The following is a 14,651-nucleotide window of genomic DNA, read 5'->3' on the forward strand; positions in this document are numbered from 1 at the left end:
AGCGCGCACGTTCACGGCAATTTTATTTTGATTCTGCCGGCACTACGGTACGACGAGGAAGAAGGGAAAAGAGAAAAGAGGAAGAGTAGAGGAGGAGATGGCTGCTCTGGCCATATAATAAAGGCAGCTTGGAAACAATATAAAACAATAAAGGGTTCTTACCATAACCGCGCGGTTCAGCCGGCACGATATTGTATCTGCCGGGCGAGAAGGTACGGGGGTGGGCGAAATGCGGCAGCCACACACGCCAACAGACGTATAGTGATAGAAGAAAGGTGGCAGCAAGGGGTAGCAGGGTCAGTTATCTAATATATGTGATAATAACTTCGAGCCCAGAATCGAAGCCGGCCACCTCTTGCAAATCTCGGATCTGCATATATGGATTGTTCGCCTACCTCTTTCCTCGTCTATCACGATCCTCCACATTCCTCGTGCTATCGCACGTTCTCCTCTTTCTTCGCGATTGCGTCTTCTCAACTTCCTCCCTCGTCAGGGTATACACGTATTATGAACACGTTGGGGCGATCTTGCGATGCCTTTGACGCCGCTTTTTACGAAAATTATAAAACGAATGGATAGATTAATTTTTAGAAGAGCGGAGATTTCTATAGATTTGTAATAGAAGACAAATATCAAGTTCTGCATGCTGGAGCGGACAGATTGAATTTTGAATCTAGAAGATTTCTATAATTTTCTAACAGATTATGAATATTAAGTTCCGAGTATCAGAGTAGGTAGATTTTATTCTTTAATCTAAGCAACTGTTAGTTTTTCAATCGGAAATGGATACATATTAAAAAATAACTTGTACAACGAATAACTAATCAAGTTACTTTAAAACATACTCTTACAAGTCTCATTTCGATTAAATTTCGATTAAATTTAGAACAATTAACTGATAGCATAAAATAGCATTGTTCAAGTACCAACCTGTAAATTCATGGCAATTGCGTTACATGGCCTACTTAATCCGCGCGTTTCCAATATTTCTGCATCGCGAGCGCAGCTAAGACCTTCGTACAGACCTCTAAACTCCCCTGATTTGTTCGCACACAACGTCGGTTCAGCTTGTAGCTTTATCGAGTTAGCGTGTCGTACAGATACAACAACGTTCCCGAGTTCGTTGGTGTAACCGTTAGGTCCGTGTGTATTCGTACGAAGTTCAATTTCGCGTGTCCCTATGTGGGTTCCGAGCACGAAAAGTTTCAGTCCGTTCGTGTGCGAGCACACGCGAAGAAGGGCGAGGTGGAGGGGAATTTCGAGATTGAAATTTGAAATATGGAAATAACAGAAAACGATTCGGGAACTAGGGGATAGGGCTGCCTTCCGCGGCGTGAAAATGACGAGTATCGATATTCGCCTACGCGGGCAAATAGGTCACCACGGCGAGGGTAGTGACCAAGGAAACGATTATCACTCTCCAAAGAGTTCCGTACGCATTTTTCGAAGTACATTGTTTTCCTCGAATATAATTTTACCGGCCATTAAATAGCTAATTTACCTTACATCATTTTTAGATTCGTCCTAGAAACGTTTGTGATTTCTACCGGCTCGTGACAGTAATAAAGGAACTTTGAAAGCCAGTAAATCACTTTTTACAGCCCAATATTATTAACGTTTAAAAGCGCGGTTGAAATCGCGTGGAACAACGAAATCTGCCTTGAAACAGCCCGACAGAGGCCAGTACTACGGGAGATTAATCCCTGAGCCGAGCGTAGGCAGGGCAAATCTCGTTTCGAAAATTCCACGAAAATATTGCATCCACCCTGTGCTCCTTAAAACACAGGAACAAAAAAAAAGGAAGAATGTGAAAAAGAATTGCCTAGCAAAAAAGAAGAGAAAGAAGATAAACCGTAAAGTTTCCTAACTGGCAAAAGCGAAGGGCTTAAAAAACGATACGGCAGCTAGGTTTTCGAGTCACAGCGCAGTCCCTTTGACCTTGTAACCATGGAATTGTTCGTCGAGCGTATGATCTGCCTCCCCTGCCATTCCCCACGAGTGCCGTCTTTCCACGTGGTTTCTGCCTTTGGTCTTTCGGTTTACTCCATGCAACAGCTCGAACGGCATGGTCCCGTCGCATTATATTACGTTACGTCACATTATGCACCTAGCCCGCTCGCCGGAACATTACTATGTTCTCTGCTATGCTAGCTGCTTGGTTAATGTTCTGTGGCAGCATTCCAGTCGCGCCGTCTTCTCGAAACAAAGACTTTGTTTGCCGTGCGCTTTGAGGCTGCCTCCTTCGGCTGCACCCCGGCTAGCGGCCCGCTATTCACCATTTACATTCGAACGAGTTAGTAAGCCACGGGGATATAGCCCGAGAAGAAAGCGATGCCACGAAACGGGCCATGGAACGTAAACCTTCCTGTATCCTTCGTAAAGAGATTATCATTTTAGGTATTTGTGTTCCCCTAACTACGTATTTACGACGCGCCTCACGGTCTCCAGCAACGAACGACCCGTTTCTAGATCTTCCTACTTGGCTTTCTACCGACGTTTCTTTCCTAGCATCGACCGTCAGGGATCATTTAATTCACGTCCCGTGGCTTTAAGCGGACACTGTATCATGAATAACTATGGCGCATAATGGGACTATTGCATAGTTGACTAATCAAGCTTTGAGTGTGCTCGAGGTTCCCTAAGATTATGAAACAGAAATCAAAGATTCCTTAGAGTTTAACTTACTAAAAGAGCAAAGTGTAAAAATTTCAAGAAATATGTTTTTCAAAAAATTACTTAAATTTCTAAAACTTATAAAGAATTACATATCCGTCGTTCTGTCCTCTCGGTTAATACCGGTATTACGATCGTTCTAAATATTATAGCGCGTCAAGTTCGCGACCTAGAGTAATCTAGTTGTTGTACAAGGATCTACATAGATCAACAAGCGGAAGGAGCAGGTTCGAATAGCAGAATACAAATGCCCGATACATTGAGACAGTCCGTGAGGATCCTCGGAGCGGAGATCTTTATCGAAGATCAAGAGAACGAGGGACTGAAGGATCGCCGCGAATGCTCTGACAAAGGCCGGCGTCGGAGACCGAGGAATTCAGGAAGGCATAACGAGCGTTTTCACGCATCTCCGCGTAGAGGAGTGGCCCCGCCGCTGGAATTATTAATTAAGCACACTAATTAAGCGCGTTCATCGCGCTCGCCCGGAGGGGTCAGCCTGTGCGCGCGAGACCGACCAACAGGGAATCAGAAAGAGAAAGAGAGAGAGCGAGAGAACGACGAAGAGCGAGACGGCGCACTACGAAGGCTAACACGCGATTACAAACGCGATCGATAATAAATTACCTTTAAGCTAGAAACGCGCACTGCCACGTTTCTCCCTCCTCCTTCGACATCTATCTCGCTCTATCGTTCGCGTTCATGCTTTCATTCGGCCATTACAAGTCGTTGTTCCCAACCGTTCATTACAGCTCCAAGCTTACGTGTGGGTCATGCGAGAAAGCGTATCTCAACGGCCGAGTAATTATGCTTCCTCGATGGTGCACGCGGGAAGGTTCAAACGGAGGGGAAAGGAGCAGCCGAGGAGGAAAATCAGTCGCGGCCAAGAGAAGAGAACCGAGCTGCTTGGGGGAGGTCTGTACGAATACTTAGAGAGAAAGCAGAGTACGAGGCCGTGTAATAAATGCATGGGATTAACGAGGAATAAATAACGAGAGACTGTTAATAATGTCGTACCCTCGGTAAAGCACCATCCACCTTCCCCTTACCCTCATCCCTTCTTCTTCTTCTCACTCGCCTACTCCACCTTCTTCACCGTGCTGTATGCTGTGGCGGTCGTCCCTTCTCTTTTGCCTCTTTTCCTGGCTATGCTCGTCACGCTACTACTACGCAACTCCCTCGTTAGAAGCGACGTCCGCGACTTATGGAATCGCGAGAGACGCGGGAACCCGCGAGCCAGCAACTTTCGAGAATCATTAAAAACGCATCTTCGATCCGCGCGCCCGCGATCGGTTTCTTAACGAGGCCGTTAGCTACCGTCGTACCGGCTCGATTGCTTCTACCTTCATTGTTCCTACGTATTTTCTTTTTTTGTCTTGCTTCTCCTTTCCTCTTTGCTCGGGCCGGTCCTTTTTCTCATGGAGGAACGTGCGTGTAACTCACGCGACACAGGAACACGAAGGAGCACCGACGTTCGGTAATGGGGATCGAAGGGTCGGTGGTGGGACGATTGATATTATTGCGAGAAAAAGCGTAATGAAGAAGCGTAATGAGTGGCCGGCGTGTAAGGCCACTAGAGATTGAACGTTTTCGCGGCGACCTTTTTCCCGGCGGTTCAATTAATTTTTTGCTCGCGCTTTTAAACGACTCGAATCGCTTCCTTACGGATGCTGCACGGTCGTCCACGATCGAACACCACTTCCGCCATTCACGCGATATAATCGATAGATCCCTTCGACAAAGCGCGATTCTACTTTATAGCGTAATTTCAAAAATCTATGTTACCAGATTTACTTATGCAATTTCGTGTTTCGCGAATATAAAGAAATACAAACTAAATACAGATATATATTCCATATTGCTGAATATTATAATAAACCCGTTGCTCCGGATACTTTGTACATGTAACGTTGCACATTACAATATTTCCATTGTGTACATTTTTGTGTCGTTAAATTTCCCACAAATGCCTGAATGTCCACGTTCTAATTATTAGCGACTTTTTGACCGTCTACCATAGAATAGCAGCTAATCAATCGAACAATTTACATTCCTACGATCCGGCTAATAATTTAACGATCAACAAACGAATTATTTAAACTTTAATTAGTACTCTGCCGTCCTGCAAACAAGTATTTCACCGACGACCCGCCAAACATCGAGTTTTCAAGCGGAGCCTTCTAAAGGATCCCGGTGCGTACGTGTATACGGATTCCATTCTCTTACACGAACGTAGAAAAGAGTTCCTTCTACGGTGGATTAACCAAGGCGGGGGAGGAAGACGGAAGATGGAAGAAGGCAGAAATGGTGGACGACGCATAGCGTGGAGAAATAGCGGACGGCTGGGAGGAAAAGGGTGGGAGAGGGTGAGACGAGGCGAGGGTAAGGCACTAATGAGCAAATAAGGCGAAAAAAGGTGAAAATTCATTAGCAGTCAGCTAGCAATGGACGAAGGGGGAAGGGTTACCGAGAATCGGCGTAACTCTTTTCTCGGTAAAGGACTCGTGGCTCGACAAAGGGTTCTAAAAATAAATACATAATTAAACGTCGCGATAATTAACTTCTTTATGCCGGCAGAAATCGAGGCAATGCGTTTGTACGCGTCATTCTTGCATATGCACAGCTCTCTGTATGTATGTACGTGTGTATCGTTCGAAAGAATGATTTTACCGGCTTGGACGAGTCAGCCGTGCTAACGACAATGTAATGGCCTGATACTCGTATAACGATCACGATTATAAATACGATACTTAAATACGATTTATAAATACGAATTATAAACATGATTATCGTGTAATGAACGGTGATAATAAGAACGCGTCAATGACAAGTACATCAGGATTTAACGAGCACGAGAAATACGAGGCAACGAATCTGGCCGCTTAATCCGCGCACGGAATTTGCATTCGCCAATTTTCTATTCGCCTCGATTTTCCGTTCGTTTTTCCAATGTTTCTTCCGTATCTAACGAAGTTATTAAGCCCCCTTCTTTGACAAAATCAAGCGGAAACAAAGTTAATGACGTTCGTACGTCGAGCATGCATCCAAGAGCTTGCACGTTCGAGTGTACGATAAATGTGTGTGTGTTGTTTCGGGGCCATCGTGTATGACAAATAATTACCAAGTACTTAGAGAGCGTATGAAAATTTAATAGCCAATGGAGGTACTTTGGTCAACTATTATACGTTATAGTTTCTCATGTATATTTTGGAAATTTCGCTATATTAAATATTTTAAAGACATCGTATAGAAAATATTTTCAATAAAAGAATATATTTTAATTTCCAAAATATTTTATAAATAGTATAAATGCAGTACCCATTGGTAGTCTAGCAAATCTAATAAATATTGAATTGTCCTGAAAGTTCGTCGCGAAATTACAAAAAAGATTATTATTGTTAGCGATCTACAAATATTATTTTATAATACATGCAATATTCTGTTGGGTAATTTTTTCTACCTAGCGTTACAACCCCTTTTTTTATACTTTTAGATAATAATTTCTTTTTCCAGTTTTATTTTATTTGCATACAACGTTCAACATTGCCTTATTGAAAACCAAAACATTTCTTGCAAAAATAATCAATCCTAGCCTATAATTCTTTTTAGTCTCCCGTATTAGTGAAAACCTAACTATACGCAATATTGAAATTCGTACTTAGCATTTTATTATTTAATAAAAAATCAACCAAACTCAAATCCTTCAAATCGAAGATATGCCAGCAATGAAAAACGTTACGAACATAATCTATTCTAATATCGCATCTACCTACCCCCGAATATAGTAACCAACTATAACGCTATTTCCGAGGGAAATCTCCAAAAACACGGAGCACGTCCCATTTCCTAGATCTCCGAATCCACGCGGACGAGCAACAAAATAATCGTATCCGGAATTTCGTTCGGCCCTTATTAAAACAATCCGGCCGAAGATCCCGGGGTGTGTAAATCGGTGTAGAATACAATTACGCGAGTGACCAGATACTGCCCTACCCCCGCCTGATCATCGAACGCGAGGGAAAATCCGTTCGATTTCGGCTGAAAGCCGCGCTGATCGACTCGGCCGCGGATCAGCCGACTCCACTCTAATTTAGACATTTTCGGCACCAACTCGGTATATTTGTTATATTTTCACTCGAATCATTATTACGCGACACCGCACGCGCAGCGTGTACCAAAGGGGATTACGGCTTAATCCGGTCCGCTATAAATTGGGCGGAATCGCATCCCTGTTCCGGCTTGTCCCTCTCTATTTCCTTTCGCTGCCTCTCCTCGTTTCTCCTTCGCGTTTACCTTCGCTGTTCAACAGCCACCCTCTGTACGACTGCCTTCTCCTCCCTCGTTTCCTGCCGCGTTTCTCTGTCGAATCGTTCGCTAGAGTTTCTCCTTTTTTCGTCACACAAAATCCTGCTCCCATCCGGCCGTTTTTCGAGAAAGGGTTGCGGAGGATGAACGAGGTCTCGGCCAACGACAACGACAACGACAACGACCACGACGTCGAGGATGTTGGACAGGAGACGAGAGGTTGAACCGTAGTAGTCTGGACGAGGAAGCATGACGAGGAACCGGATAAGGAAAAAAAAAAGAAACCACGAAGGAAACAGGGACGTACGGAATCCAAGAATATCGTAAGGTCGAACAAGGCGGCCATAGGAATACGTACGGCGAGCAAAACGAGAGTCGAATCGCGGCAAAGAAATATCGTCGGTCAACGGAGAAAATCCGTATCCTGGCAGTAACGACCGGGATGGACGAACGGGACCGAGAGTCGGCAGCTAGAGAGCCAGAGAGAAAGAAATCATGGGGGACAAAGGGGGAGGGAAGGAAGAGCCCGAACGAAGAGAAAGAATAAGAGGGAAAGAAAGGCTTGAGCTTGGGTAAAAGAGAAAGGAGGGAGAGAGAGAGACAGAGAGAGAGAGAGAGGGGGGGAGAAGGAAGAAAAGAGGAAAGGAACGAAGGGAAAGGGAAAGGTACCCTTAGCTGGTTTCCCTCAGGAGATTTTATAATGGCGTCCAGTTATTACCGCAGGACCTCGGGCCACGAACGCGATACGATTCTCCGACAAGGGACGAAGGCCGATTTAACAAGTGGTCAAATATACGGGCGCACGAGTGGTCTGAGCATCCTGGCCAGAAAAGCGGACCGACCTCGAAAGACCGATACAACGGTTGCCGATAATGATAACGATGATCGCGAAATGATAAAAAGAGATGGATGTAGGTTTCTCTCGTCGTCGTCGTCGTCGTCGTCGTTTCGACGGACTAGGCGAAGTTCTAGACGAGCTCTTATCCTTACTTCGAACATGTGATGTATCTTATCTCTTTTGATAAATAATTTTCTATAGCTCTTTCGAACAACTCATTTGTCATAGATGATACTTTATATGATTAATTTAGTATACGAAGAAAGGTAGATGCAAAGGAAATGTATAAATACAAAAATATTTGCATGGTAATTCTACTAATGTAACAGAAAGTGAGAGGATACTTAATGTACTCAGGATTAGTATAAATGAGTGCTGTAATTACAAAATCAAGTTAACGCTGATTAACCGCGTGTATTACAAAGAAATCTAAATTATCCCATGTTTTCGAAGATTTTATTGCAGATCTATTATATTTCGTGATTTATGGACGAGGGTGTAACTTTTTAATGAGATTTAGCTGCGCGGTTCGTCATCGTCCAAATATCCCACGTAAAAGCTATGTAACGTAGTTTAATTACAAGACAGAATGACTACCGCAAAAACGATCTACAAGGATCGGGAGTGGTTTGAAAGTCTGGAAAATTAAAATATATAAGAGGACCGTGGTTTGATGCGTTAAATCGATAGGATATCATCGCGGTACGTCGCAGAGGAAGGATATTAATTATGAATTAATTAGACGAGACTGATATCGAGACCATTGAAAGGCACGGCGACTGAAAAACTCTTTATTCATAATTATACTGTTGGCAGTGTTAACGAAACAACAAACATATCGTATTACCAATTATGCTCCCGCATCGTGGCCCAGGATTTGTCGGGATAGAAGGGCGGGGCAGTGTAAAAAAAAGAACAAGCTTTGATTTCGTTCGAACGAAACCCGACAGTTTAATTGAACGTTTCCTTCTGACGCGTTTGTAATTACGAATTTGAGTGAATTATTCCATGCCGTGAACACGCGTTTCGTTGTGCTTTCTTTTTTTCCCCCCTCGGTTTTTCGGTTCTGCAGTGTAATTAAAATATCAACGATACGTGTAACAGGGGATACATATGTACAAAAATATTTCGTTAAACGTTTCCGATGTACGTGAGCAATATACAGACTGTATTTACCGGGGTTACATACGAAATGTAATTAAAAATCGTAATCAGTATCACAAACCTTATCAACTGGTCTCTCAAACCCGATGGTGAAAGTTTTAATAAAGCTGCGGAGACTCGAGTTCCATTTCACCGACAAATAATTCTGAAACAATACATTTTACTAATTTAATAAAATATAATATATGCAAATTTGCATAAACCGTTAAGAAACCAAACTATTTTCCGACAAATGTTCAACTTGTATCTAAATTAATTTTTTCTAATTATTAGATTGTCTCATAGATAATGTATTTAATAATTAATCAACAGCGTATTTTCTTTCATTCCTACGATCGTTTGCCGATTTCTATTAAATTCTTCCTCTAATAAACCTATATGCATACTATTAAATTTAAATTTAATACTAAATTTAATATTAAATTCACATTCCTTCAAAAATGAGTAACCTCGATTGAATCGATTAATTTGTTTTCTGTATATCTCTAGAACTAAGATATTGTGTTACAATCTAAAAAGTGTAAATTTATTGAATATGACAATCCAAACATAAAATATATACATTTTACTTCCACGAATATTTCTCTAACAAATCTCCCTCAATTAACAACTACGTATGTATATCTATACGTTTCATCGTACAATTTTCAAGTGAATAGAACATATTCTCTATAACTACAATGTAACATAAACGTAAACGACAAAAGATTGACGAATGTTCGGAATGCCTTCCGGATGGCCGGCGTGCCAAAATTCCACGAATTTCGCGGGACTAATTTAGATCAGAGGGGACGTGAGTGTATGCACTCCACTCTGCGAATCATCATACTTTTCCCTGATATACGAGATGTCAATTTAATTGCAGAAAATACTTGGGGACGACACGTGAGCCACCCGTCGGCTAGTTTAAATTAGAGGAGCCTCAAAGACGCGCGTGGACTCGCGGAATTCGAACAACGAGACGGAGTGAACGAGTTCGCTTCTAGAGAAAGAAGCAGGTTTCAATTACCAGCCGAACTCTAAGCCCGACTCTGCTTGCCAGAACTTTCAACAACGAAACTCACTCAACACGCTGACTGACTTTGTCAAAACTCGTAAACGATTGCAAGAATAGAGTGAAATGATCAAAGTTCTTCCTTCTACTTATTTTGTTTATCTTGTTACGTTTCTGGTTACGCTGCTGACCGTACGTATGTACATACTAGGACTCGTATTCGTTGTATCTATTGAAAAGTTCTATCAAATGTTATTTTATTTGATTAAATAAATCGTCAGTCAAACTTTATTTAATCTCTCTTTTTTTTTATTTTAAGTAGAAGAAGTGGAAATCGTTTAATTTGTATCCTAATACTTATGAATGATAGTGTATGTTATATATTGTACTGTATATTTTGTAATATACAAAATGTTTCGATACTGTTGATACATTTTTTAATCCTGCTGCGTTCTATATGTAAGACAATTATGTATGTATATGTAAGATAATTAGGTACATAATTAGATGTTAACCATTTGTAAGAATTTGTTTTATATAAAATAACGCGAGTATGCAATGTGAATATAAATATAAACATAAATTAATCGATAGGATTACTAGGCGGCCAGCGCGAGCCTCTCTTCGTTTTTTGACGACTAAGCCATTTAAGTTGTCGATAAATTAGTATTCGAAATGGTTATTGGTTATAAGAAATGATCGATGTAAACATTGACTGATAATTTTTATGGAACATACGCAAAATGTTTTTCATCGTTTGCAGTTTCGAAGAAAAGGATTCGACTAACGAATTCGTACTTGTAACTGCTCAACCTAGTTTCGAAACAGCCAGAGTTCAATATGGCTGAACGACTTTACATGTTCGGTACACAGAAAGTAATTATGGCGCCAGTAGGTATAGTATTAAAACGCGCTTCGTACATTTAATTTACTCCTTAGGCATTTTGATGTTAATTGAGAGCAAAAATAGAATGTTAGATTTTTTCTGAAATACAAATTCAGAACATCAAATTATACTAATAAACTGTATTAATTATACGAAAATTTAGATTTATTTCATATGTGTTTTGTTACGTTTTGGAAATGTCGTTGGAAAGAACATATATAGATACAACCAGTATTATACACAATTGGAACTTTTTCAAAATCAATCCAAAGAAAGTAACGAAATTAATTGTTACAATGAATATCTTGTGCTCAGATTTCAAATGGCGAATTCAGTTTGTTAAATATTGTTAAATGTAATTACATTAATCCATCTTTACTCTCAGTGCCTTAATTAATGTTATATCTTTACCTCAATGTAATGAAATTTAATGAATGAACTCCTTTCGACGCTTCAAAATATCTACACAATTCTACGGAAGAACGACATGCTGAACTAATAGATTTTACGATAAAGACGAAAAACACTCGATAAGGACACGAAACGAACACGATAATTGAGGGAACTTTTGTTCCATTTTACGCGAAATGATCAAAGAGACCTCGATATGTTTCACAGAACGCGACGATGCAACGATGCAACGATACGACGACATACGGTAAACTGAATCACATTTCGCACTACGCAATGACGACGATGATACGATCATAAAGTAAATAAACACAACGTTCTATTCACCGCACCAATACAAACCCGAGCACCTGATCGAACTTTCGCAGATTTACAACCGATTCAACATCGAAGTAAACATACTAAATGAATTATTTACGATATTATCTGACATCACGACGGGACGACTATCCTAGAAAAAATTACGCGGGAACTAGTCGTTAGACGCGCGATCGAAGCGCCACGCTCAGTCGATAAACGGAATTGAGATCCTTCGATTCTCGAATTGAGATATCTTACGATCGATATCGATTTTGTTTAACTTTCAGTTACGTATATGTTCATATATCCTAAATGAAGAGAGTTACGTTTGAATTGAATAATGAGACGAAAGTATCCGTTTATTTCTCACATAACTTTCATTAACAAATTATTCAATATATTTGAAGAATATATGAATTTAGATTAATTTCTTATCATAATATGACTATTACAAACGTGTCTAATTTTCGGAATTATTGAAAACGAATTTTATGTTTAAAAGCATTCCCTTTCTCTTCAAAGATATTCTTACAGAATTGATAAATGCGTATACACAAATATTATACAAGGAAATGATACGATGATAAAGATTTAAAGAATTGTTGGTTATTTTGATTTTATCGATAAATTTTGGAGAAAGCATTACAATATATACCGTACAGTGTGGATCTAACAACGTTCATAAAACATTTCATTTTATTAAGAATTTTTTAATTAGAATCTACAATGAATAAATTTTGCTTTGTAATTAATTTTCCTAGTAATTCAGGCAATTATCTCAGAAGATACTACGCTTTAGAAGATTATAAAATACAAATATACATTAATATAATATGATCGTGAATATAAATATTTCATATCTTAAACAAAGAGACGAAATTTTTCTCCGTTTATTTTTCATTATCTCTATAAATAAGCACTCCAAAAGTATATGAATTTAGATTAATTTCGTTTCGGAATGGTGGAATCGAAAATCGAGCGACACAAAACGATTGAAAAAAAAAAATAGTACGACAGTCGAAGGACGCGGTACGGTAATTAACACAGAAGTAAGAAAATTAAAATGGAGGAAAGCAATTAACAAAGGAACACATACGGGCGTTGTAACACTGGTTACCGGTTGTAAAGTAAACTGGTAAACAACACCGGTTTAATTAAATGTTTCCTATAAAAACTGACGGAAAGTTTCGGAAAGTGGAAATTAACGAAGACGTCGTAAATATTTTATTTCGGGATAAAATCACCAGAAAAGACGAGCTTACTCTTCCTCTCCGTTTTCTCGTATTCTCTGTTCCTACGGCGTTCCGTGCGACGTTTCACGAACAAGAAATCATAATTTCCATTTGTCTTCGTTTTGTAAATACTTTGGATAGCCAAAGTCCCATCAAAAGTCTCTTCAACTTCTCTAATTACGCCGCCTCGCGAGCCAAGTAAACCGAGCTACGCAAATACTTCGTTATAACAGCGCTAAACACGCTCGTGTCCGTTGGAGATTTCGCTGCTCGAGAATCGAAGCCTCGCCGTAAGATACGCGATCGTCCGCTCGATTACTTAATCTCCTCTGACAAAAAAAGAAGCGTAACAGAAAAAAAAAAGGAGAAGAAAAACCATTCACACGGTGAAATAAAAGAGAAGGGAAACGTGCACGAGCACGGATAGAGTCTAGTATCGAACCAATCCTACTCGCGGTAACTTTGCGCAAGTAATTGCAAGCGGTCGGCTATCTAGCTGACGTAAATTCCGCTTCAACTTTATTTACCGACGCGGCCATTTAATTAGAAAAACGGATGCCCGGCGAGAATGATCGGTCTTGCCCGTATATTTCACGAAATTTCCGCAGAAACTCGTGTATACTCGCGGCCGTGATCGCAAACACTAATTATTTTCGTCTTGCTTAGATCATAGTTATTAACTTCATGAACAATAAAATATATGTAATCACGGGGACCAAACTTTTAAGGAAACGTTAGTCTTCTCGAGAAAGTCCGTTCGCGATCAGCATAAAAAATGACATTAATTCAGTAAGAGTTAAGTTAGGTTAACGTTATATTTGATTGGTAACCTTTTCCAATCAATTGATACTATCGAATTTTGTTTCTTAACATTATGGCTATGAAAGAAAATTCCAAGAATTCGCTTAATATCTTTCCCATTATTATTTTTCCCATCTGAATTCTACAATTTTATGAAATTTATCACCCTCCCTTAATGTATTACCACACGAATATCTACAATTAATCTTTCTCCCTTCTTCAACCCCTTGTAAACGTTAACATAATCAACGTTCAAAATAACGGAACGATAAGAATAACAAGCGAATCAGTGATCGGAGAGGAACCGTTGTTCAGAGTCAAGAATGGAGGTTGCGAGAGAAAGAGCAGAAAAAAAGGGGGAGGCGAGGGTGGTCCGTTCCCCATTAGAGTGTCTCCGCAGGCGTTTAATCACCCAATTAAGAGGATTTTCACGTATGTTAATTAGTCGAAACACATGCAAGACGCGACGCGTCCCCTTCCTCTTTACTGTACCCCTGTGCGTTTCCCTCTCGAGGCTCCGGTGGTGCTTGAAGCCTGCTGGAACGGGAGCCTCGATTGCACTCGACGGCTAAAAAGAGATCAAAAGGAGGCTCCCATGTCGCAAGAAATATTCACGTACACGGTTTTGCACGGTAGCAAACGCGACACAAGGACACGTGTACCAGGGCCACCTACGCACACGCGCCTCTTCCGCGTGCCTCGGATGCGGAGGAACCGGTGAGAGAGATCGGCTCCCGGGAACGCACGACTCTAGAGACCCGAGACGCGTGTTAAACCGTCCTCATTAATCGGAACCCCTCTCTTCTCGCCCTGCACACCAGAGAAAACGCTGTGGTTAGGTCTCGTTGGGACGCACGCTCGTCAACCCTCGGTCGACAGACAGTCAGACAGACCCCGATGCTCATCGAGAACGGTAATGAATTTGCCGATTGAAAAGGGCGGAAGCTCTGCATCGATGAGGACGACGTACATTTTTTTTTTTTTTAATCCCCGTCAGAGCAGAGGTTTACCACGGTGACAGTCGGGCTGAGATTTTGGCAGGGGGTTAAA

General features: G+C 40.8%; 1 protein-coding gene across 1 annotated transcript in view; it reads right to left on the reverse strand.

Annotated features, from left to right (window-relative positions):
* The window catches only part of LOC117232300, a 296,390-nt gene that overhangs the window by 143,974 nt on the left and 137,765 nt on the right, over positions 1-14,651 (reverse strand). The window contains exon 4 of the mRNA XM_033491612.1: positions 9,039-9,122. Within this exon, the coding sequence (XP_033347503.1) occupies positions 9,039-9,122 (84 nt within the window). The remainder of the gene's footprint in view (positions 1-9,038; positions 9,123-14,651) is intronic.

This window comes from Bombus vosnesenskii, unplaced genomic scaffold (assembly GCF_011952255.1).
Source record: "Bombus vosnesenskii isolate JDL3184/JDL3185 unplaced genomic scaffold, Bvos_JDL3184-5_v1.1 scf7180000013285, whole genome shotgun sequence".
NCBI classification, from domain to species: Eukaryota; Metazoa; Arthropoda; class Insecta; order Hymenoptera; family Apidae; genus Bombus; species Bombus vosnesenskii.